This window comes from Nycticebus coucang, chromosome 12 (assembly GCF_027406575.1).
Source record: "Nycticebus coucang isolate mNycCou1 chromosome 12, mNycCou1.pri, whole genome shotgun sequence".
NCBI lineage: Eukaryota > Metazoa > Chordata > Mammalia > Primates > Lorisidae > Nycticebus > Nycticebus coucang.
In genome coordinates, this window is record NC_069791.1 from 52,926,138 (window position 1) to 52,948,895 (window position 22,758).

General features: G+C 44.6%; 1 protein-coding gene across 1 annotated transcript in view; it reads left to right on the forward strand.

Annotated features, from left to right (window-relative positions):
• Window positions 1-4,735: 4,735 nt before the first annotated feature.
• LPCAT3 (lysophosphatidylcholine acyltransferase 3) overlaps window positions 4,736-22,758 on the forward strand; it is a 37,875-nt gene continuing 19,852 nt past the window's right edge. The window contains exon 1 of the mRNA XM_053556781.1: window positions 4,736-5,240. Within this exon, the coding sequence (XP_053412756.1) occupies window positions 5,090-5,240 (151 nt within the window). The 5' untranslated portion in view covers window positions 4,736-5,089. The remainder of the gene's footprint in view (window positions 5,241-22,758) is intronic.

Sequence of the window (22,758 nt, forward strand, 5' to 3'; positions counted from 1 at the left end):
GTGGTGGATGCCTGTAGTCCCAGCTACTTGGGAGACAGAGACAGGAGACTCGCTTGAGCCCAGGAATTAGACGTTGCTGTGAGCTGTGATGCCATAGCACTCTACCCAGGGTGACAACTTGAGGCTCTGTCTCAAAGAAAAAAAAAAAAAAAGGTACAATTAAAACATGGTATAAAAAATGGAAAATGGGCAGTGCCCCTAGTACAATGGTTATGGCACCAACCACATGTACTGAGGGTGGTAGGTTCAAAACCAGTCCGGGCCAACTAAACAACATTGACAATTGCAACAAAAAATAGCCGGGCCTTGTGGAGGGCGCCTTTAGTCCCAGCTACTGAGAGGCTGAAGCAAGAGAACCACTTAAGCCCAAAGAGTTTGAGGTTGCTGTGACCTGTGATGCCATAGCACTCTACCCAGGGTGACATAGTGAGACTTTGTCTCAAAAAAAAAAAAAAAATAGAAAAATGGTACAACTGGCGGCACCCGTAGCTCAGTGGGTGGGGCACTGGCCACATACACCAAGGCTGGCAGGTTTGAACTTGGCCTGGGCCAGCTAAACCAACAATGACAACGGCAACAACAACAAAATAGCCAGGTGTTGTGGTGGGCGCCTGTAGTCCCAGCTACTTGGGAGGCTGAGGCAAGAGAATCACTAAACCCAAGAGTTTGAGGTTGCTGTGAGCTGTGACACCACAGCACTCTACCCAGGTGACAGCTTGAGACTCTGTCTCAAAAAAAAAAGAAAAGAAAAAGATGGTACAACTGCACAGAGCTCTTAATACAAGCATAGTTTACAGGACTGGAATTTGTTTTGGGTGAGCCAATGCAGGAGTAGTGAGTGAATCTAAAGTCCTAGGACACATCTATACACTTTATAATATACACATCTATAGACTTTATAAACACTGTACTTAGGTTACATTACATTTACTTTATTATTTTTTTTTTTTTACAAATACATGTGTTTATTAGGTTTCCACTTTTTGCCTTCACAGGATTTAAAAGGCTTAAAATTTAATAACAAGAACAATGTTTAAGATAAGGACTAGAAACAAAATTTTTTATTTATGTATTTTTTTTTTTTTTTTAAGAGACAGAGTCTCACTCTGTTGCTCTCGGTAGAGTGCCGTAGCATTACAGCTCACAGCAACCTCCAACTCCTGGGCTTAGGTGATTCTCTTGCCTCAGCCTCCTGAGTAGCTGGGACTACAGGTGCCCGCCACAACGCCCGCCACTTTTTTGTTTGCAGTTTGGCTGGGGCCCGGTTCCAACCCGCCACCCTCGGTATATGGAGCTGGCACCCTACTCACTGAGCCACAGGCACTGTCCATTACATTTACTTTAAATTTTTTTCTTCGATAATAAAGTACCCTGGCTTAGCGCCTACAGCTCATTGGTTAGGGTGCTGGCCACATACATCCACACTGCCGGGTTCAAACCCGCCACCTTCAGTATATGGGGCCAGCCCCCTACTCACTGAGTCACAGGCACTGCCCAAACTTTTTAATTTTAATTTAAATTTTTTTTTTTTTTTTTTTGAGAGAGTCTCACTATGTCACCCTTGGTAGAGTGCTGTGGTGTCACAGCTTACAGCAACCTCAAACTCCTGGGCCCAAGCGATTCTCTTGCCTCAGCCTCTTGAGTACCTGGGACTGCAGGTGCCCGCCACAACGCCCGGCTATTTTTTGTTGCAGTTGTCATTGCTGTTTAGCTTGCCAGGGCTGGATTCAAACCTGCCAGCTTTGGTACATGTGCCCAAGCCGTAACCACTGTGCTACAGACACCTGAGCCAACTTTTTAATTTTGAAAAAATTTTTCACACTTTCATAATAACACCTCTCTTAAAACATAAATACATTATATGACTATACACAAAACATTTTTTTGTTTGTTTGTTTTGTTTTTTGAGACAGAGTCTCACTTTTAACCCTCAGTAGAGTGGTATGGCGTCACAGCCCACAGCAACCTCCAAATCCTTGGGCTTAGGCGATTCTCTTGCCTCAGCCTCCCGAGTAGCTGGGACTACAGGTGCCCTCCACAACACCCGGCTATTTTTTTTGTTGTTGCAGTTTGGCCTGGGCTGGGTTTGAATCCGCCACCCTCGGTATATGGGGCCGGAGCCTTACACTGCCCAATATTTTGTTTTCTTTTTTTTTATTTTGAGACAGAGTGTCACTCTGTCATCCCAGGCTGGAATGAAGCAGCAAAATCATAACTCAGGCTTGTGCAGCCTAGAACTGTTGGATTCAAGCAATCCTACCTCCCAAGTAGCTGAGACTACAGGTGTGTGCCATCACACCTGACTTATTTTTAATAGACATGGGGTCTCACTCTATTGGGTGTTTTTTTTTTATTGTGTTAAGACATTTATATTCTACATCTATTGGGTTTTAAACTGCTGGCCTCAAGCAATCCTCCTGTCTCAGCCTCCCAAAGTGCTGAGATTGCAAGCATCAGCCACCTCATCCAGCCATTTTGTTTCTTTACATCTTACTCTGCAAGTTTCTATCAGTTTTCAGAATTATCTTTTTTTTACTTTACTTTTTTTTTTGTTAAAAACTAAGACGCATGGCTTGGTGCTCAGTGGTTACAGCCACTGAGGTTACAGCCTGGGCCAGCTAAAATACAATAACAACTGCAACAAAAACAAAAAATAGCCGGGCGTTGTGGGAGGCGCCTGTAGTCCCAGCTACTTGGGAGGCTGAGGCAAGAGAATCGCCTAAACCCAAGAGTTGAGATTGCTGTGAGCTGTGACACCACAGCACTCTAATAAGGGCAACATAGTGAGACTCTGTCTTAAAAAATAAAAAACAGGGAGGCTGCTGTGGCTCACTGGGTAGGGCACCAGCCCCATATACCAAGGGTGGTGGGTTCAAAACCCAGTCCCGGCCAAACTGCAACAATAAATAGCTGGGCGTTCTGGCGGGTGCCTGTAGTCCCAGCTACTAGGGAGGCTGAGGCAAAAGAATCACCTAAGCCCAGGAGTTGGAGGTTTCTGTGAGCTGTGACACCATAGCACTCTACCGAGGGCGATAAAGTGAGACTCTGTCTCTTAAAAAATATATAAAAAACAAAAAAACTAAGACACAGGGCCAGGCTCAGTGGCTCATGCCTGTGATCCTAGCACTCTGGGAGGTGGAGCCAAGTGGACTGCCTGAGCTAATGGGTTTGAGATCAGCCTGAGCAAAAAAAAAGCGAGACCCTGTCTCTAAAAATAGCCGGGCGTGTGGTGGGTGTAGTAGTAGTAGTCCCAGCTACTCTGGAGGCTGAAGGAAGAGGATCACTTGAACCCAAGAGGTTTGTGCGAGTTTGAGGTTTCAGGGAGCTAAGACACCATAGTACTCTACCAAGGGTGACCAAGTGAGACTCTGTCTCAAAAAAATAAATAAATAATATATATATACACATATATATAGTAATTGTATAGAAATTTCAGTTATTACAAGAAATCCTTAGTGTTCCTTTGTTATATACTCTCATAGAACCTTGATCTTTCAGAGCACTGACGTTTGCTTACAAATTACACATTCATTAATGCTATTAATCACGCACCACCATATAAAAAATAATAAATAATAAAATAAATAAATAAACCACGCATCATCCCACCCCATAGCTTTGGGTTCATGAATATATTCCCCAACCAAGCACAGTCCCTGCATGCAATTTTTGTAGTTTAATCTGAACAAGATTCCGGTAGGAAGGAAGGGGGAATGGAAAGCAGGTTGGGAAGAAAGGACTCTTTCTTTTGTTTTCTCTCTTTTTCTTTTTGTTTTAGAGACAGTTTCACTTTATTGCCGTCAATAGAGTGCAATGGCGTCACAGCTCACAGCAACCTCCACCTCCTGGGCTTAGATGATTCTCTTGCCTCAGCCTCCAGAGTAGCTGGGACTACAGGTGCCCACCATAACACCTGGCTAGTTTTTGTTGTGGTCTGGCCAGGACGGGATTCGAACCTGCCTCCCTGGGTATATGGTGGGGCTGGCACCATACCCACTGAGTCACAGGTGCGGCTCTTCTTTTCTTTTTTTTTTGAGACAGAGTCTCACTATGTCACCCTCAGTAGAGTTCAGTGACATCACAGCTCACAGCAACCTCAAATTCTTGGGCTTAAGCAATTCTCTTGTCTCAGCCTCCCAAGTAGCTGGGGACTACAGGCGCCCGCCACAACGCCCAGCTTTTTTCTTTTTTTTTTTGGTTATAGTTGTCCCAGGCTGGATTAGAACCTTCCAGCTCCGGTGTATGTGGCTGGCACCCTAGCCCCTGAGCTACAGGCACCAAGCCACTGTTTTAACTTTTAACACTAACATGTATTATTTAAATAGCGACAGTATTAGTTGAATTGTTAAATAGGCATATCTTTATTTCATCAACTCTCAAGGAAAGGTCACATTTTGTTATAGGAAGCTGCATACATATGGGATCCATCAAATAAGTAACAAATAATGTTCCTCGGGCATTAGGCTCTCCCCAGACCCTTCTAGACTTAAGGCGGCGAGTCCAACAGCTTAAGAACTTCATTACAGCCGTTAGGAGGCGCTCGCGAAGCGGCAGCAGGAATTCCCGCCTCTCCGTTACATGCCCCAGTAACCCCAGCGCGCCAGCGACCGAGAGTAACCTCGCCGTGGGGTGACTTCCCCCCCGTCCTGACTCTCGCCTGCTCCCGCCTCGGCCAATGGGAAAGAAGCGAACGAGCCGGCCGGGCACTCACCGGACCGACTCCTCCCCGGAGTAGTTAGAACAGAGTTGTTCAATCACCAGGCCGCGGGCTAGGACTTTTCCAATGGTATCCCTAGGTCTCTGTTTTAAGCCCCGCCCTCCCTCACCCGGCCGGGTTTTCCTTCTCGGTAGGAGTCACCTTTGCCTTACAAACGTTCAGACCCGCCCTCTTCCTACCTTGCTGCGCTAGGCTCCGCCCACTTCACAGATGAACCAATAATGGGGTGAGCCTGGAGCCGCTGGGCGGGCCTGCAGCCAATGCGCACGCCGTGGGCGGTCCCCGGGCCGGAATTGGGGGTGAAGCTACAGCGTATTGCCCACATTCGGGGCGCGCGGAGCTGGGGGTCCCTCGGGGGCGCCCGCAGTTAAGATGGCGTCCACAGCGGAGGGGGACGTGGGAACGGTGGAGGAGCTGGTGGGGGTGCTGTGGCCGGTTTTCCAGGAGCTGAGCCTTAACAAGTTGGCGACGTCCCTGGGCGCGTCAGAACAGGCGCTGCGGCTCATCATCTCCATCTTCCTCGGTAAGGACCCTCCTGTCTCCCTCCGCCCCTTCGCGGATTCCCCGGGGAATAGGGGAGAAATGGGGACAGGACCTTCCTGTCTTACCAGAACCAACCCCCAGGGTGGGGTGCGGGAGTGAATCCTAAAGCACAACAGCCAGCTTTTGAGGGGAAGACAGAAGTCCTGTCTGTAGTATGGGGGCGCTGTGCCCTCTGAACCTCTTCACCTTGCTCTTCGACCCTTTCTGTGCCCTCTGGACCCTGATTCGGTGGCCCCACCCTCATGCCATGCGTGACCCTTACCCCCACGACCTGTATTTTTTGCTCTCTTGAGTTTCACTTTCTGTCCATATGTACTGCTGTCTGTTAACCTACACACGCGCGCGCATCTCATCTGTAGGCATAGGTCCCCAAACTTATACAGCCCTTTGGGCCTTTTTAGAGCTGTATTCCATACTTATGTATTCTGAGTCTCTATTTGATACATTACTGTCTTGTGTTCCACTTTTGTGTTTTTTCTGTCCCATCTCTAATATTTTCTTCTTATACCATGTTGCTTTTTTCCCCATTAGCCACCTACCTGTCATTTAACCTGAAGTATCATTTTAATACTGGGCTTGGGAAACAGGTCTAATAACCCCCTTAAAAATGATCCATACAATTCCCAGTGTTTATTACCTGTATTGTTCAAAGGATGGGGATGCCACAACAAGCTATGTTATAACTGGTTTATAGGCTTTTTACCACATCCTTACTCCATGGTATGTATTTGAATACATGGAGGCAACATTGTACAACGAGAAAAAAGTGTGGGCTTTGAAGGCAAACAAATCAGACCCAGTCTTATTGCTGGGCACAAACTGAGAAATCCGCTCAATGTTGAGCTCTCCAGGCCGAGTTTTCTTATCTATGAAATGAGGACAATACCCACCACATAATATTGCTATAAAGTTCTGTAGGAACTCCAGGGTCAAAATGAGAGACCTAAAGGTAATTTGAGTAGTTGGAAAGTTGTATGAAGGTTATAGAACTTTAGCTAGAAAAGTGGAGAAGAATTAAGCAAAAAGTAAAGTAATGATAAGGAAACAACTGGAAAAAAGAGCAGTTCCACATCCACCCAACTTTATCTCAAACATCATAAGTAGTTTTCCCCATAAGAAGTTGGAGATAGGCGGTGCATCTTACAAGGGTGTATGTGAATCCTAGTAAATGTGGAATGTAAAGGTCTTAGCAAAATAACTAAGAAAATGCTATGAAAGCTATGTTAACTAGTGTGATGAAAATGTGTCAAACGATCTATGAACCAAGTGTATGGTGCCCCATGATCATACTAATGTACACAGCTATGATTTAATAAAAATAAACAAATAAATAAATAAAAATACAAAAAAAAAGTTGGAGATAAAATTGGGAAGATGTGGACAGCCTTCAATATCAGCAAGAAGTTTGGAATTTATCCAGTTGTCAGTAGAGACATATGATATCACCAAAGGGTGTTAATCCAATCTAGATAATGGGTGAGGCATTAATTCATATTTAAACAACCTTGGCTAATAGTGTTGTTGTTTGCATATTCCATATCAAACCACGGTGATCTTCCTTTCTTCCAAATAAAGCTCACCTTTTCCCTACCTACCCTGTAGTATCAGAAGATTTTTAAAGTGGAAAGAACCTTAGGTTGTATAATTTGTTCAGTGTCACAGGCATAACCCAAATTTATTGGCACCCCATCTAGGATTCTTTGCCCCAGCATTGAATTTCCTACTCTTTCAACCTAGTTTCTGACCCAGTTATTTGTTGAGATTGTAATTAGCAATTAATAATGTCTACATTTGTTTAGTTAGGAAGCTCACTGTTGGTTTCTCAACTATAAATTGAGAATGTAACACAAGTAGCATCCAATTATAAGGGGCAACCTGTTAAATGGAGCTGGGGCTGGAATTAGGACTTGGAATTTTTTTCTAATCAAATACTGCCTATGCACTCCTGCTGGGCTACTGCTATATACTGTCATGGGATACACGGCTGACTAGGAAATTTTTTTCCTCATACTCTACCCATCTTCTCTCATCTTCCCTCATTTCCATCAATCATTAAATTAATATACACTTGTTATACTACATGTACCATGCTCCCAAGCATGGATGTGCCCGTTTCCCATATCCCCACTTCCTATCTCACATATACTATTGTTCGTTAACTTAGCGTATTTCTCATTTTGAGATCAACTTGGGGTTTCGTGTTGCCTTGTATCAACTATAGCTCATTCACATGGAGATGTAGGATTGTATTTCTAGGCATAGGTTAAATACACACGTAAATATAAATTGATAAGCTTGATATATGCATGGAAGAAAGCGTACATTTTGCATTACCATTTCAACGTGTATTGTAACCTAGAAACCAGTAGCTTTTCAGCAATGGAGTTCTGGTTCCTGAACCCAGCTCTTTTGGGGAACTGAGATGTTAACAGAAATCCTTGCTAGCAGTGCCAAGAAGTCCTGTAGTCCAAAATGATTTCTGATTCACTTTCTACTGATTAGGGATTAATTTGGCTTAAAAGTACCTCACTCTGGGCGGCTCCTATGGCTCAGTGAGTAGGGCGCCTGCCCCATATGCCAAGGGTGGCCGGTTCAAACCCAGCCCCGGCCAAACTGTAACAAAAAAATAGCCGGGCATTGTGGCGCGCGCCTGTAGTCCCAGCTGCTTGGGAGGCTGAGGCAGGAGAATCGCGTAAGTCCAAGAGTTAGAGGTTGCTGTGAGCCGTGTGACACCATAGCACTCTACCCGAGGGCGGTACAGTGAGACTCTGTCTCTACAAAAAAAAAAAAAAAAAGTACCTCACTCTAGGCTTGGTGCCTATGACTCAAGTGGCTAAGGCGCCAGCCACATACACCTGAGCTGGTGGGTTCGAATCCAGCCTGGGCTCATCAAACAACAATGATGGCTGCAACCAAAAAATAGCCAGGCGTTGTGGCGGGCGCCTGTAGTTCCAGCTACTTGGGAGGTGGAGGCATGAGAATCGCTTAAGCCCAAGAATTTGAGGTTTCTGTGAGCTGTGATACCACAGAATTCTACCTAGGGCGACAGCTTGAGGCTCGGGCTTGTCTTCAAAAAAAAAAAAAAAAGTATCTCACTCTAAATGCAGATACCCCAAGGGAAGCATTAAATAGATATATCATTCTCATTTTTTCTTTTTTTTTTTTTGAAACAGCCTCACTACGTTGCCCTTGGTAGAGTGCCATGGCGTCACAACTTACAGCAACCTCAAATTCTTGGGTTTAAGTGATTCTTCTGCCTCAGCCTCCCAAATAGCTGGGACTACAGGCACCAGCCACAACGCCCGGCTATTTTTTTGTTGCAGTTGTCCTTGTTGTTTAGCAGGCCAGGTTCAAACACCCTAGCCCTGTTGTATGTGGCCGGCACCATAACCACTGTGCTACAGGCACCAAGCCTGCATTGGAGTATTTTGAACAACCAAAAGACTCTATTAAAAGAGTTGCGTGTGTGTTTGTATTGTGTTTTACAAAGAATTTGGTGGAAGGGTGATGAAGAACAATTTTGCTAGGACCTCTATGCTGGTAAATTCTGCTAGAAAAATATCTCCCCTTAAACAGCTTGTGTTTCATCACTCTTTAATATAATATAATTAATAACATGAATCATTCCAAATAAATTCAATAAAATGGACCTACTGTGAGTGAAGCAGCATTCTGCCTGAGGGGCAGGGGCAGTGGGAGCAGTGGGAATGCTGGAGCCAGGCACTCAAAGGTATCGTGGTCTGTGAGGGGGACAGAGAATGGGCATGAGATAAGTGCATTACTAACCCCAGTAAAAGGCAGGAACATAAGCACAAGAATGATACAAAGCTTTGTGAGAATGACAGATGGAATGTTTTATAAGTACTGAACTTTGAACGTGGTGTAGGCTTAAGAATAGTACAGGAAAGGGCACTTAGGCATGTACTCAAGAACATGTAGTACGATTGGACTAAAGCAAGATTTAAATAATGGTGGAAAACAAGGCTGGAACTGTAGGTTGTAGAATCTTGAAAGCCAAGGTAAGGAGTTTATACTTAAGAAGGTGATAAGGAGCCATTGGAGAGATTGAATGGGGAGTATTGTGACTGAAGCTGTATTTAGATACAACAGCATGGGGTCATCTGACCACAGCATGGACAAGAGGTAAGGAAACCAAGGAAGACAGGAAGTTAAAAGACTTGGGGGAGGGCGGCGCCTGTGGCTCAGTGAGTAGGGCGCCGGCCCCATATGCCGAGGGTGACGGGTTCAAACCCGGCCCCCGGCCAAACTGCAACCAAAAACTAGCCGGGCGTTATGGCGGGCGCCTGTAGTCCCAGCTACTTGGGAGGCTGAGGCAAGAGAATCGCTTAAGCCCAGGAGTTGGAGGTTGCTGTGAGCTGTGTGAAGCCACGGCACTCTACTGAGGGCCATAAAGTGAGACTCTGTCTCTACAAAAAAAAAGAAGAGTGAGACTCTATCTCAAAAAAAAAAAAAAAAGACTTGGGGGAGGGTGGCGCCTGTGGCTCAAGGAGTAGGGTGCTGGCCCCATATACCGGGGTGGTAGATTCAAGCCGGGGCCCCGGCCAAAACTGCAAAAATAAACAAATAAAATAAAATCCAGTCTTCTCAACCACATTGGATGGCGCCTGTGGCTCAAGGATTAGGATGTTGGTCCCATATACTGGAGGTGGTGGGTTCAAACCCTGCCCCGGCCAAAAACTGTAAAAAAAAAAAAGACTTGGGGGAAAGGTGGTTGCACTGAAAGAGGGAAGTAGGCACCTACCATGGGATATTCTAAGAATACTGACTCTTGGCAAAAGGTACAATCAGTAAGTATTGTCATCCACACAACTGCTCATGCCAGAAACTCCCCCTATCCCAGTCACCAAGTCCTACCAATACAACCTCCAAGTTGTATCTCAAATCCATCTACTTTTCTCCATCACCAGAGCCACCAACCACCATTTGTCATCAGAACCACCAAGTAGCCTCCTGACTGGTCTCTAATTCTGTTCTTGCCCCCTCCAGTCCACTCTCCAAAAGCAGCCAGAAAGATCCGATCCTGTGCCTCTCCTGCTCAGAACCCTTCAGGGGCTTCCTTACAGGGGTGGGTGGTAAGCCCCTGCCTGCTGATCCAGCCTCATCCAAAGCAAGCTCACAGTCTTTTGACCACATGGCCTTTCAGTTTCTCAGAAAAGGCATGTAACCTTTCCCTGCCTCAGAGCCTTTGCACATGCTGGCCTGCTGCCTAGCTGCTCTTAATTCCATTGCTCACCTGACCAACTCCTTTTCTTTTTTTTTTTTTGTAGAGACAGAGTCTCACTTTATGGCCCTCGGTAGAGTGCCATGGCCTTACACAGTTCACAGCAACCTCCAACTCCTGGGCTTAAGCGATTCTCTTGCCTCAGTCTCCCAAGTAGCTGGGACTATAGGCGCCCGCCACAATGCCCAGCTATTTTTTGATTGCGGTTTGGCTGGGGCCGGGTTTGAACCCACCACCCTCGGTATATGGGGCCGGCGCCTTACCGACTGAGCCACAGGCGCCGCCCTGACCAACTCCTTTTCATCTCTAGGGTCTCAGTCCAAATTGTCAGTTCCTCTGAGAGTTCTTTCCTAAATCTTTTTTTTTTTTTTTTTTTTAATGGAGACAGAGTCTCACATTGTCACCCAGGCTAGAGTGCCATGGCATCAGCCTAGCTCACAGCAACCTCAAACTCCTGAGCTCAAGTGATCCTCCTTCCTTAGCCCCCCTGAGTAGCTGGTACTATAGGCACCTGCCTCAACACCCAGCTGATTTTTCTATTTTTAGTAGAGGAGGGATCTTGCTCTTGCTCAGGTTGGTCTCAAACTCCTGATATCAAGGGATCCTCTCACCTCGGCCTCCCAGAGTGCTAGGATTATAGGCAAAAGCCACAGTACCCACCACTGACTCAGTTTAAATTATGTCCTGTTACACTTTCTCATAAGGACTGGAATTTCTTCCTAATATATATTACTATTTGTAATTGTTTATTTGTAGATGAGGGCAGAAACTTTGAAGGTTTTGTCCACAGTATATCCAGAGTCCCAGTACTTGGCTTATAGAAAAAGCTTGATAAATATTTGTTGCATAAGCAAGTGTATGACTAAATGACTTGGCAACTGATTAACTGGGGGAATAAAGAAATAGTAAAACACACAAAAAAAAACCTTCCATTCTCTTGGCTTGGTAGGTAGAAAGATAATGGTATCTTTCACAAATGCCAGAGGACAAAGAATCAGATATTGCTGAGGTCTGGTTTGGGATTTACTTTAGGTTCCAAGGGCACATCCAGGTATGTTAGGAGTTGTTAAGCCTACTCTTGAATTCAGAAAAGAGCTGAGCTAAAGATACAGTTTTAGGAAAAAGTATTTGGGGCAGCGCCTGTGGCTCAAGGAGTAGGGCGCTGGTCCCATATGCCGGAGGTGGCGGGTTCATACCCAGCCCTGGCCAAAAACCACAAAAAAAAAAAGGAAAGAGTATTTGTATCAACTAAATTAGGTTCTCTTTTCTGTATTAAGGTTGATTATGTTTGTGGTCCTACCCTTTAATAATAATAGTTGGCATTTATTAAGGATTTCTGTCCTAGATGCTCACCAGGCAATTTCCCACCTAAACCTTCAAATTACCCATAAGATAATTACAATACCATTATAATGTCCCTTCTACAGATCAAAAACTAGAGCCTACAAAGGTTAAGTAATTTGCCTGAAGTCACACTGAGTTCTGCCCAACTCCAGAGTCCCTGCTCTCTACCATATTGGAATTAGGAGGAGTATGTGGAGGTAGGAAGATAAATGTCCTTGGTATCATTTTCTGTTTTCACTCTCCGTGGCTAAACCAAGATGCAATCGGCATATGAGCTACCTCTCAGTGTCCAAAGATAGAGCCGGCCAAATAGAGCAGATGGCCACCCCACTTATTGTGAGTGTTCTCCAGTCTTGGCCATGACTGTGGCTTGGCTGTTAGACTGATCAAAAATTGCAGCTAGAGGTAAGAATTCATTCCCCAGAGGTTCAAAATTAGCATCACTAAAGTTAGCTACCTTTAAAATCAAAGGAGGTCCTGTACTTTAAATCCATTATTCAATTCAGAAAGCTTTCTTCAGGTAGCACAGAAATTATAAAGAGACCAAAGCCAGGTAGCTCAGGCCTGTAATCCTGAGAGGCCAAGGCCAAAGGATCCCTTGAGCTCATGAGTTTGAGACCAGCTTGAGCAAGAGTGAGAACCCATCTCTAAAAATAGCCAGGCATTGTGGTGGGCACCGGTAGTTCCAGCTACTTGGGAGGCTGAGGTAAGTGGATCACTCAAGCCCAAAAGTTTGAGGTTGCTGTGAGCTATGACGCCACAGCACCCTACTGAGGGTGACAAAATGAGACTCTGTCTCAAAAAAATAAAATAAAAATAGAAAAATTAGCCACATGTGATGGTGCATGCCTGTAGTCCCAGTTGAGGCAGAAGGATTGCTTGAACCAGGAATTTGAGGTTGCTGTGAGCTGAGGCCATCGCACTCTAGCCTGGGCAACAGAGAATGACTCTGTCAAAGAGAAGAAGAAGGAACATATATGAGGAAAAGAGAAAATTTTGAGGAACAGCAAGTAGTCATCTTTGGCTACCACAAGAGATGATCCATAAAAGAGCAGGAGGGAGGGCGGCGCCTGTGGCTCAGTCGGTAAGGCGCCAGCCCCATATACCGAGGGTGACGGGTTCAAACCCGGCCCCGGCCAAACTGCAACCAAAAAATAGCCGGGCGTTGTGGTGGGCGCCTGTAGTCCCAGCTACTCGGGAGGCTGAGGCAAGAGAATCGCTTAAGCCCAGGAGTTGGAGGTTGCTGTGAGCTGTGTGAAGCCACGGCACTCTACTGAGGGCCATAAAGTGAGACTCTTGTCTCTAAAAAAAAAAAAAAAAAAAGAGCAGGAGGGAAAACCTGTTAGGCCTTTCAAGCAGGTGGGAGGGGATGGAAGGTATAACATGTGCATTGTCTTTACGGCCCCACAGGCCTAGTTCAAGTTCTGTACCAGACAGTGTACAAACTGTTTCACCAAATTTCACCCATCCATTTCTTCATGTTACCAAAGACCAGTCTTATTAAAGAAATAAGGTTAAGAGTCAAGCGATTTATCTGATAAATACATTTTAGTATTGGCTCAGTGCCCGTAGCACAGTGGTTGCAGTGCCAGCCACATTGAAGTTGGCGAGTTTAAACCCAGCCTGGGCCAGCTAAGCAACAATGACAACTGCAACAAAAAAATATCTGGGCGTTGTGGCGGGTGCCTGTAGTCCCAGCTACTTGGGAGGCTGAGGCAAGAGAATAGCTTGAGCCCAAGAGTTTGAGGTTGCTGTTAGCTGTGATGCCACTGCACTCTACTGAGGGCAACAAAGTGAGACTCTGTCTCAAATAAAAAAAAGTACTTATTAGTATTGTGGTCCTACTCCTTTAGATTTATATATATATGTGTGTGTGTGTATGTGTATATATTTGTTTGTTTCTCCTTAGCTCTAGAACAGTGGTTCTCAACCTTCCTAGTGCTGTGGCCCTTTAATACAGTTCCTGTGGGCCTTTCAAGCAGTTAGGAGGGGGTGGAAGGTATAACATGTGCATTGTCTTTACAGCCCTGCAGGCCTAGCAGTTGGGAACCGCTGCTCTAGAAGTTTGAGAACCATTGCTCATTGGGATGCTCTGAGGAGTAAATGGGATAAACTGTAAACATTTGACCAAGCCTGACCCAAGACAGTTTTAAATAACTGTTCTTTCCCTTCCCTTTCAACAAATACGCATCTCCCTTCAACTCAAAGTGTGGTCTTGGGATGCATCTGCATCTCTTGGGAACCTGTTAAACATGCATATTCTTGGGTCTACCAGAATAAGAAATTCTGACAGTGGGCCCCAGTAATCTGTGTTTTAACGAGCCCTCCAAGTTGTAGTTAATATCCTACAGTTTAAGGGTCCCTGGTTTAGCATATTCTTCATTTATCTGTTTTGTAATTCTTTTTTTTTTTATTTTAATTTTTTTGTGTGTGTGTGGTTTTTTTTTTTTTTTTGGCTGGGGCTGGGTTTGAACCCGCCACCTCCGGCATATGGGACCGGCGCCCTACTCCTTGAGCCACAGGCGCCGCCCTTGTAATTCTTTTTTTTTGAGACAAAGTCTCAAGCTGTCATCCTGGGTAGAGTGCTATGGCATCACAGCTCACAGCAACCTCAAACCCTTGGGCTTAGCGATTTTCTTGCCTCAGCCTCCCAAGTAGCTGGGGCTACATGCACCTACCACAATGCCCGCTATTTTTTGGTTGTAGTTGCCATGGTTGTTTTGCAGGCCCAGGCTGGATTTGAACCTCCCAGCGCTAGTGTATGTGGCTGGCACCCTAGCCACTGAGCTACAGGTGTCAAGCCTGTTTTGTAATTCTTTTTTTTTTTTTTTTCTAATTCTGTATTTTTTTTAGAGACTGAGTCTCACTTTGTCACCCTCTGCAGAGTGCCGTGGCGTCACAGCTCACAGCAACCTCCAGCTCTTGGGCTTAGGCGATTCTCTTGCTTCAGCCTCCCGAGTAGCTGGGAATACAGACGCCTGCCACAACACCCGGCTATTTTTTTGTTGCAGTTTGGCCGGGCCAGGTTCAAACCCGCTACCCTCTGTATATGGGGCCGGTGCCGTACTCACTGAGCCACAGGTGCTGCCCATGTTTTGTAATTCTTGATGTAGTGATAGTACCTTAAACTTTTTGAAGTGCTATTATATTCTGTGATTTTGGTATAAACAAAACTGTCTGATTCTTTTTTTTTTTTTGAGACAGAGTCTCAAGCCGTCGCCCTAGAGAGAGTGCTGTGACGTCATAGCTCACAGCAACCTCCAACTCAGGCTCAAGTGATCTTCTTGCCTCAGTTTTTCTAGCGAGGTTTTGCTTTTGCTTAGGCTGGTCTCAAACTCATGAGCTCAATCCACTCACTTCAGCCTCCTAAAGTGCTAGGATTACAGGCGTGAGCCACCATGCCTGGCTTTTTTTTTTTTTTTTTTTTTTTTGACCCAGAGTCTCACTCTGTTGCTCAGGCTAGAGTGCTGTAATGTCATTATTCACAGCAACCTCAAACTCCTGGGTTCAATCGGTCCTCTTGCCTCAGCCTCCCAAGTACGGAGTAGCTTTACAGGTGCCTGCCACAATGCCTGGCTAATTTTTCTATCTTTAGTAGAGACAGGTCTCGCTCTTGCTCAAGCTTGTCAGAAACTCCTAAGCTCAAGCAATCCACCCACCTTGGCCTCCCACAGTGCTAGGAATACAGGCGGGAACCACAATGCCCAGCCAGAACTCTCAGACTCTTTATGGTTTAAGTTGTCCCATTTGGTAGCTTATCTTGTTATTCCTCAAATATTGTTGTTGTTGTTGTTATTATTGAGTCGTATTGTTAATATCATTATGTTCATTATCATAACTCTCATCATTACATGCACCATCTGCTTCAAACTTCATGCGAAGGATAGATACAGAGGAATTGTATCAACCCCCATGAGCAATATAACATTCTCCTAATTGATCTCCTTATACTTCTTTTTTTTTTTTTTTTTTTTGGTTTTTGGCCGGGGCTGGGTTTGAACCCGCCACCTCCGGCATATGGGACCGGCGCCCTACCCCTTGAGCCACAGGCACCGCCCTAGACTTCTTAATATAATTAATAAATTGTGACTTATAGCTTTAACAAAAATTAGATGCCCTAGTTGCAGCTGGCAGAGAAAGCTATTCTAACAACAAACCAAACTATCCTTCTCAACACAGAGTTTTTAAGGTAAGGGTAATGGGGTGGGGGGAGCATTTTCTCAGCAATTGATAAAGTCAAGGACCAGGAGATTTAGGGTTCTCTTGGTGAAACAGTAATAGATTCCTAGAGACTGTCCAAGCTTATCTATAAATTGTATAACCTAAACCCTGTTTTTTTTGTTTGTTTGTTTTTGAGACAGAGTCTTACTTTATCACCCTCAGTAGAGTGCCGTGGCATCACAAGCTCACAGCAACCTCCAACTCTGGGGCTTAGGAGATTCTCTTCCCTCAGCCTCCCGAGTAGCTGGGACTACAGGCACCCACCACAATGCCCAGCTATTTTTTTGTTGCAGTTTGGCCGGGGCTGGGTTTGAACCCGCTACCCTTGGTATATGGGGCCAGCACCCTACTCACTGAGCCACAGGCACTGCCTTCTCCCTGGTTTCAAAACAGGAAGGGGGTTTGGAAAGTACGCCTGTGTCTCAATGAGTAGGGCGCCGGCCCCATATGCCGAAGGTGGCGGGTTCAAACCCGGCCCTGGCCAAACTGCAACAAAAAAATAGCCGGGCGTTTTGGCGGGCGCCTGTAGTCCCAGCTACTCGGGAGGCTGAGGCAAGAGAATTGCGTAAGCCCAAGAGTTAGAGGTTGCTGTGAGCCGTGTGACGCCACGGCACTCTACCGAGGGCGGTACAGTGAGACTCTGTCTCTACAAAAAAAAAAAAAAAAAAGGATAAGTAGGGCGGCACCTGTGGCTCAGTCCGTAAGGCGCCGGGCCCATATACCGAGGGTGGCGGGTTCAAACCCAGCCCCGGCCGAACTGCAACAAAAAAATAGCCGGGCGTTGTGGCGGGCGCCTGTGGTCCCAGCTACTTGGGAGGCTGAGGCAAGAGAATCGCTTAAGCCCAGGAGTTGGAGGTTGCTGTGAGCTATGCGATGCCATGGCACTCTACCTAGGGCCATAAAAGTGAAACTCTGTCTCTACAAAAAAAAAAAAAAAAATAGATTGGTTTTTTCATCTAAGTTCCTCCCTTTTTAAGCAGAGATATTATGAAGCTCTAGACACCTTGAATGAAGGGTCCCATATAATAACCATATGTGTAAAAATATATATATATATAACTATATGTGTAATGATTGTTAATAATAAAAGTCTTCTGATAGAAATGTCATCTTATTATAACTGTAGGGACAATTTGTCAAGAGTGGGTAAAAGAATATTAGACCCAGGTTTTGTTCTTGGCTCACATTAAGTCATCAAGTAGACTATTTAAATTCCTCACTCTAACCATAGGCTAAGGTGAAATTAAAAAGTTTTTATCAATTAAAGGTTTTTGTTTGTTTGTTTTTGATTTGTTTTTGAGACAGAGTCTCACTATGTTGCCCTTGGCAGAGTGCTGTGGTGTCCCAGCTCACACCAACCTCACACTCTTGGGCTCAAGTGATTCTCTTGCCCCAGCCTCCCAACTAGTTGGGACTGCAGGCGTTTGCTATAATGCCTGGCTATTTTTTTGTTGCAGTTGTCATTGTTTAGCTGACCTGGGCCGGGTTTGAACCCACCAGACTGGGTGTATGTGGCCGGCACCCTACCCACTGAGCTACAGGTACCGCCAGCCCCATATACCAAGGGTGGCGGGTTCAAACCCAGCCCCGGCCAAACTGCAACCAAAAATAGCCGGGCGTTGTGGCAGGCGCCTGTAGTCCCAGCTACTTGGGAGGCTGAGGCAAGAGAATCGCTTAAGCCCAGGAGTTGGAGGTTGCTGTGAGCTGTGTGAGGCCACGGCACTCTACCGAGGGCCGTAAAGTGAGACTCTGTCTCTACAAAAAAAAAAAAAAGGTATTTTTTACTACCAAATATTCATGTTGCTATGGCATTTTCATAATAAAATTGTACATGGTGATATCCACTACCTAAAATTATATGTGGTGAGATAGCAATTTTGCAGGCAATTAAGAAATCACTGTAGGGCGGCGCCTGTGGCTCAGTCGGTAAGGCGCTGGCCCCATATACCGAGGGTGGCGGGTTCAAACCCGGCCCCGGCTGAACTGCAACAAAAATATAGCTGGGCATTGTGGCGGGCGCCTGTAGTCCCAGCTACTCGGGAGGCTGAGACAAGAGAATCGCCTAAGCCCAGGAGTTGGAGGTTGCTGTGAGCCGTGTGATGCCATGGCACTCTACCGAGGGCCATAAAGTGAGACTCTGTCTCTACATAAAAAAAAAAAAAGAAAGAAATCACCGTAAAAAATAGAAGATGTGGGGCAGCGCCTGTGACTCAAAGGAGTAGGGCTCCAGCCCCATAGGCCAGAGGTGGTGGGTTCAAACCCAGCCCTGGCCAAAAACTGCAAAAAAAATAATAATAAAAGAAGAAGAAGATGTGGCTTAGCACCTGTAGCTCAGTGACTAGGGTACCAGCCTCATGCACTGGAGTTGGTGGGTTCGAGTCCAGCCCAGGCCTGCCAAACAGCAATGACAACACCACCAAAGTATCCAGGCATTGTGGCGTGCACCTGTAGTCCCAGCTATTTGGGAGGCTGAGGCAAGAGAATCACTTAAGCCCAAGAGTCTGAGGTTGCTGTGAGCTGTGATAGCATGGCACTCTACTCAGGGCAACATAATGAGACTCTGTCTCAAAAAAAAAAAAAAAAAAAGAGAAGATGTGTGTGTATACATTGTATGCAAATCTTAGGAAGATATTAGACACCAAAAGGTTAAATTTCTGATCTGTACATTTGCATGTACTGTAATGAGAAGGGGCATCCATGTAGATGTGATACATTTCTTGTAGCTCTTGAGGTTTTCAGTTTCTGCTGTGAGAGCAATTCTAAATTCAGACAGACTTGGACACTACTCTGGATTATTGTCCATAAATATCAAACTACTATTTACAAACTGGCAAGTGGAGGCCAACTGGAATTGTGAAGTGCCGTAGGCCAGTCTGCTTCTCAGCCTTTCTGCTAAGTACACCAAGAGCCTCACAGAGTAATCGTCAGGGCCTAGGTCATCATCTCACCAGAATCTCCAGATTTCTTCAACTTCTGCCCTCTTATTATATCAAAATGTGATATATATTTTTATTATATTCTAAAATATGTCTTTTTTTAATATTTTCTAAAATTCTTGCCAAATCTTCAAGTAATATTGAGTTGCTGATATAGAAAAGTAGGTCATTTCCAGCTGTGATGCTCAGTAATAAATTGGATTTCATTTAAAAAAAAAAAAATTTTTTTTTTTTTTCCTTGGGAGACATTCTCACTTGTCACCCCCTGGTAGAGTGCCGTGGCGTCATAGCTGTCAGCAACCTCAAACTTTTGAGCTCAAGCGATTCTCTTGCCTCAGCCTCCCAAATAGCTGGGACTACAGACACTTGTACAATGTCCAGCTGTTTTTTAGACACAGAGTCTCTCTCTAGCTCAGTCTGGTCACGAACTCATGAGCTTAGGTGATCTGCCTGCCTCAGCCTCCCAGGGTGCTGAGATTACAGGCATGAGCCAGGGAGCCCAGCCGGTGGATTCCATCAAAATTTATAACTTTTCTCCAGCAAAGAACACTATCAAAAAAGTGAAAAGAGGCCAGGCGTGGCGGTTCTTGCCTGTAATCTAGCACTCTAGGAGGCCAAGGCAGGAGGATCACTTGATCAGGAGTTGGAGGCTCGCCTAAGACAAGAATGACACCCCATCTCTACTAAAAAATACAAAAATTAGCTGGGCTAGCTGGGCAGGTATTGTAGTAAGTGTCTGTAGTCCCAGCTCCTAGGGAAGCTGAGGCAGGAGGATTTTTTGAACCCAAGAGTTTGAGGTTGCTGTGAGCAAAGCTGACACCATAGCACTCCAGCCTGGGGCAACAGAGTAAGATTCTGTTTCCAAAAAAAAAAAAAAAAATGGCGGCGCCTGTGGATCAGTGGGTAGGGCTCTGGCTCCCTACACCAAGGGTGGCGGGTTCAAACCTGACTCTGGCCAGCTAAACAATAATGATAACTCCAAACAAAAAATAGCTGGGTGCTGTGGCACTGGACATTCTGGCGGGCGCCTGTAGTCCCAGCTTCTTGGAGGCTGAGCCAGGAGACTCACTTAAGCCCAAGAGTTTGAGGTTGCTGTGAGCTGTGATGCTATGGCACTCTACCGATGTTGACATAGTGAGAATCTGTCTCAAAAAAAAAGGTTAGCTGTAGATGTAGTAAATATTTTTCTAACTGGCCTAAAGGAAATATATGCATGATGCTTATGATGCTTTTATAAGTATTTTCACTTTTGATCTGCATACAAGCCCTACTGGTCTTTTCCCAATGTCACAGATGAAAAAATGAACTTACAAAGAATGTAAGTAATTTGCCTGAGCTGCAGGCCTGCATTTCTTTTCTTTCTTTTTTTTCTTTCTTTTTTTTTTTTTGTTGTTGTTGTTTTTATTTTTATTTTCACATATACATGTGTTCATTAGGCTTCCACTTTTTGCCTTCACAAAATTAAAAAGGCTTAAAATTTAACAACAATAACAATGTTTAAGATAGGGACCAGAAACAAAAACCTCGCAAAGAACAAACTAAATCACTCTGATTCTAGAGCCCAAGTAATCTGGTTAGAAGTTGCCATAACATCGTTTACTAATTTACAGAGAACTAAAATGTCATAAAATGTTCTGAATACAGGCACCTGGGGTGTCATTTTATCTTTACTGGTAAAGGCATTCATGTGTCTTAAAGTGGCTCAAAGTCAGTCTGAACATCTAGAGTGTCTGTCCTGCTAATATAAAAAAAAATGACAGCAGTCTCTTTTAACTCTAACAGTCTTTCCTTGTATGTATTTTTATTTTTATTTACGTATTTATTTATTTATTTTTATTTATTTATTCATTTTTGAGATGGAGTCTCAAGCTGTCACCCTGGGTAGAGTGTGGTGGCATCATAGGTCACAGCAACCTCCTTGGGCTGAAGCTATCCTCTTGCCTCAGTTTTTCTATTTTTAATAGAGACGGGGGTCTCACTTTTGCTCAGGCTGGTCTCAAACTCATGAGCTCAAGCAATCCATCCACCTCAGCCTCCCAGAGTGCTAGGATTACAGACATGAGCCACCTCGCCCAGCCTTGTATGATTTTTAAAAGACAACTTTAGGAGGAGAAAGAAAACCTGACCTTAAAGTAACAAGTATATAACCATTTGAGCAAACTAGTAGTATAGAAAAATACTGTAATCCAGATGTTCAGACATAAGGATAATGTTGTTGACATCTCTTTTGCCATCTGATCAGACTTGAAGTATTCCCAAGGGTTGCTGCTGACAGATGACTAACTTTTTCCTGGAGCTCAGAAGCTAGTGAGAACCTTCAGTGCCCAATACCTCTGTGTTGTATCATAATTTTTCAATTTTTGCAACAGGTTTCACCAGTCAACCAAAATGTGTGTAACTAGTGCTAAATCTAATAAGGCTTCCTTACTAAAAGCACTTGGCTTAAATGGAGAAATTAAAGAATTTTAGTTTTGATAGGGCTTTGGGGCACTTCAGTTTTAGATTGATTGGGTTAAATAACTAAAAAACTAATTTCTGAACCTCTTTTTCTTTTTCACAAGTAACAACCACCCATTCGTTCGCCCTTAAAATGTCCCCTGTATCCTTCTTCATCCCAGGACATTTTGACCACTTTTCCCAGTTCCCATGAGTCCTACATCACAGTTGTCAAAATTCTTGAGACGTGTAGCTTTCAGAAATTAACTGTTAGGGCTCGGCGCCTATAGCTCAGCAGCTAGGCTACCAGCCACATACACTGGAGCTGGCAGGTTCGAATCCAGCCCGGGCCTGCCATACAACATTGACAACTACAACAAAAAAATAGCAGGGCATTGTGGAGGGCACCTCTAGTCCCAGCTCCTTGGAAGGCTGAGGCAAGAGAATCACTTAAGCTGAAGAGTTTGAGGTTGCTGTGAGCTGTGATGCCACATCACTCTACCAAGGGCAACATAGTGAGACTGTCTTAAAAAAAAAAAAAAAAGAAAGAAAAGAAAAAGAAATTAACTGTTAGGTTGGGGCGAGGGGGTGGGGTGCCCCAAAATTAGATTAACAAAGAAGCAAAAGAGACTGTCTGAAGTTAGCATTACAATGAAGTTTTTAAATGTTTTTAGGAAGGTAAGCAAACATAAATGGGTGTGCCTAGGTCAACCAACAGGTGCTAGACTATAGATTGTTAATCTAGAAATCAAAGAATAATACAACTGTAGCTTTAAACAAGCACACAGCTAATTATTAGTGGTTCCCTTCCAGATCACTGTCAAGTGCAAAGGTATGTGGCAAGAATAGTAGAATGGAAATCAGGTGACAGGATTTTAATTTGAGCTCAGTTCTGTTAACTTTGGGCATGCCAGTTATCACTTGTGGGCCTTGGTTTCTTATCTGTCTAATGAATGGTTTGGGATAGGTGATTCCTAGTTTCTTCAGTTCTAAGAATCTGTATATTCATGAATAACCATTCAGCATATGACTCAGCCTACAGGTGGCAGGATTGATGGAGTGTGGAGCTATGTTGGCACCCTGCCCTTACTAGTAACAAGGCTTGATCTGGTGAACAGGAAAGACCAGTACTGAGCAAATTCCAAAGGTCAGCTACATACACCCCCACATAAAGGCCCTTGTTCTACAAGTGCTCTTCCAACTGACAGAGTGGATCAGTAATGAGGATCTAGTTTACCTGTCACTTAAATAAATTGTCTGCCAAGGTTTAACCTTTAACCCTCCTTCCCATCTCTGTATGTCTTTTCCCTGTAAGTTCT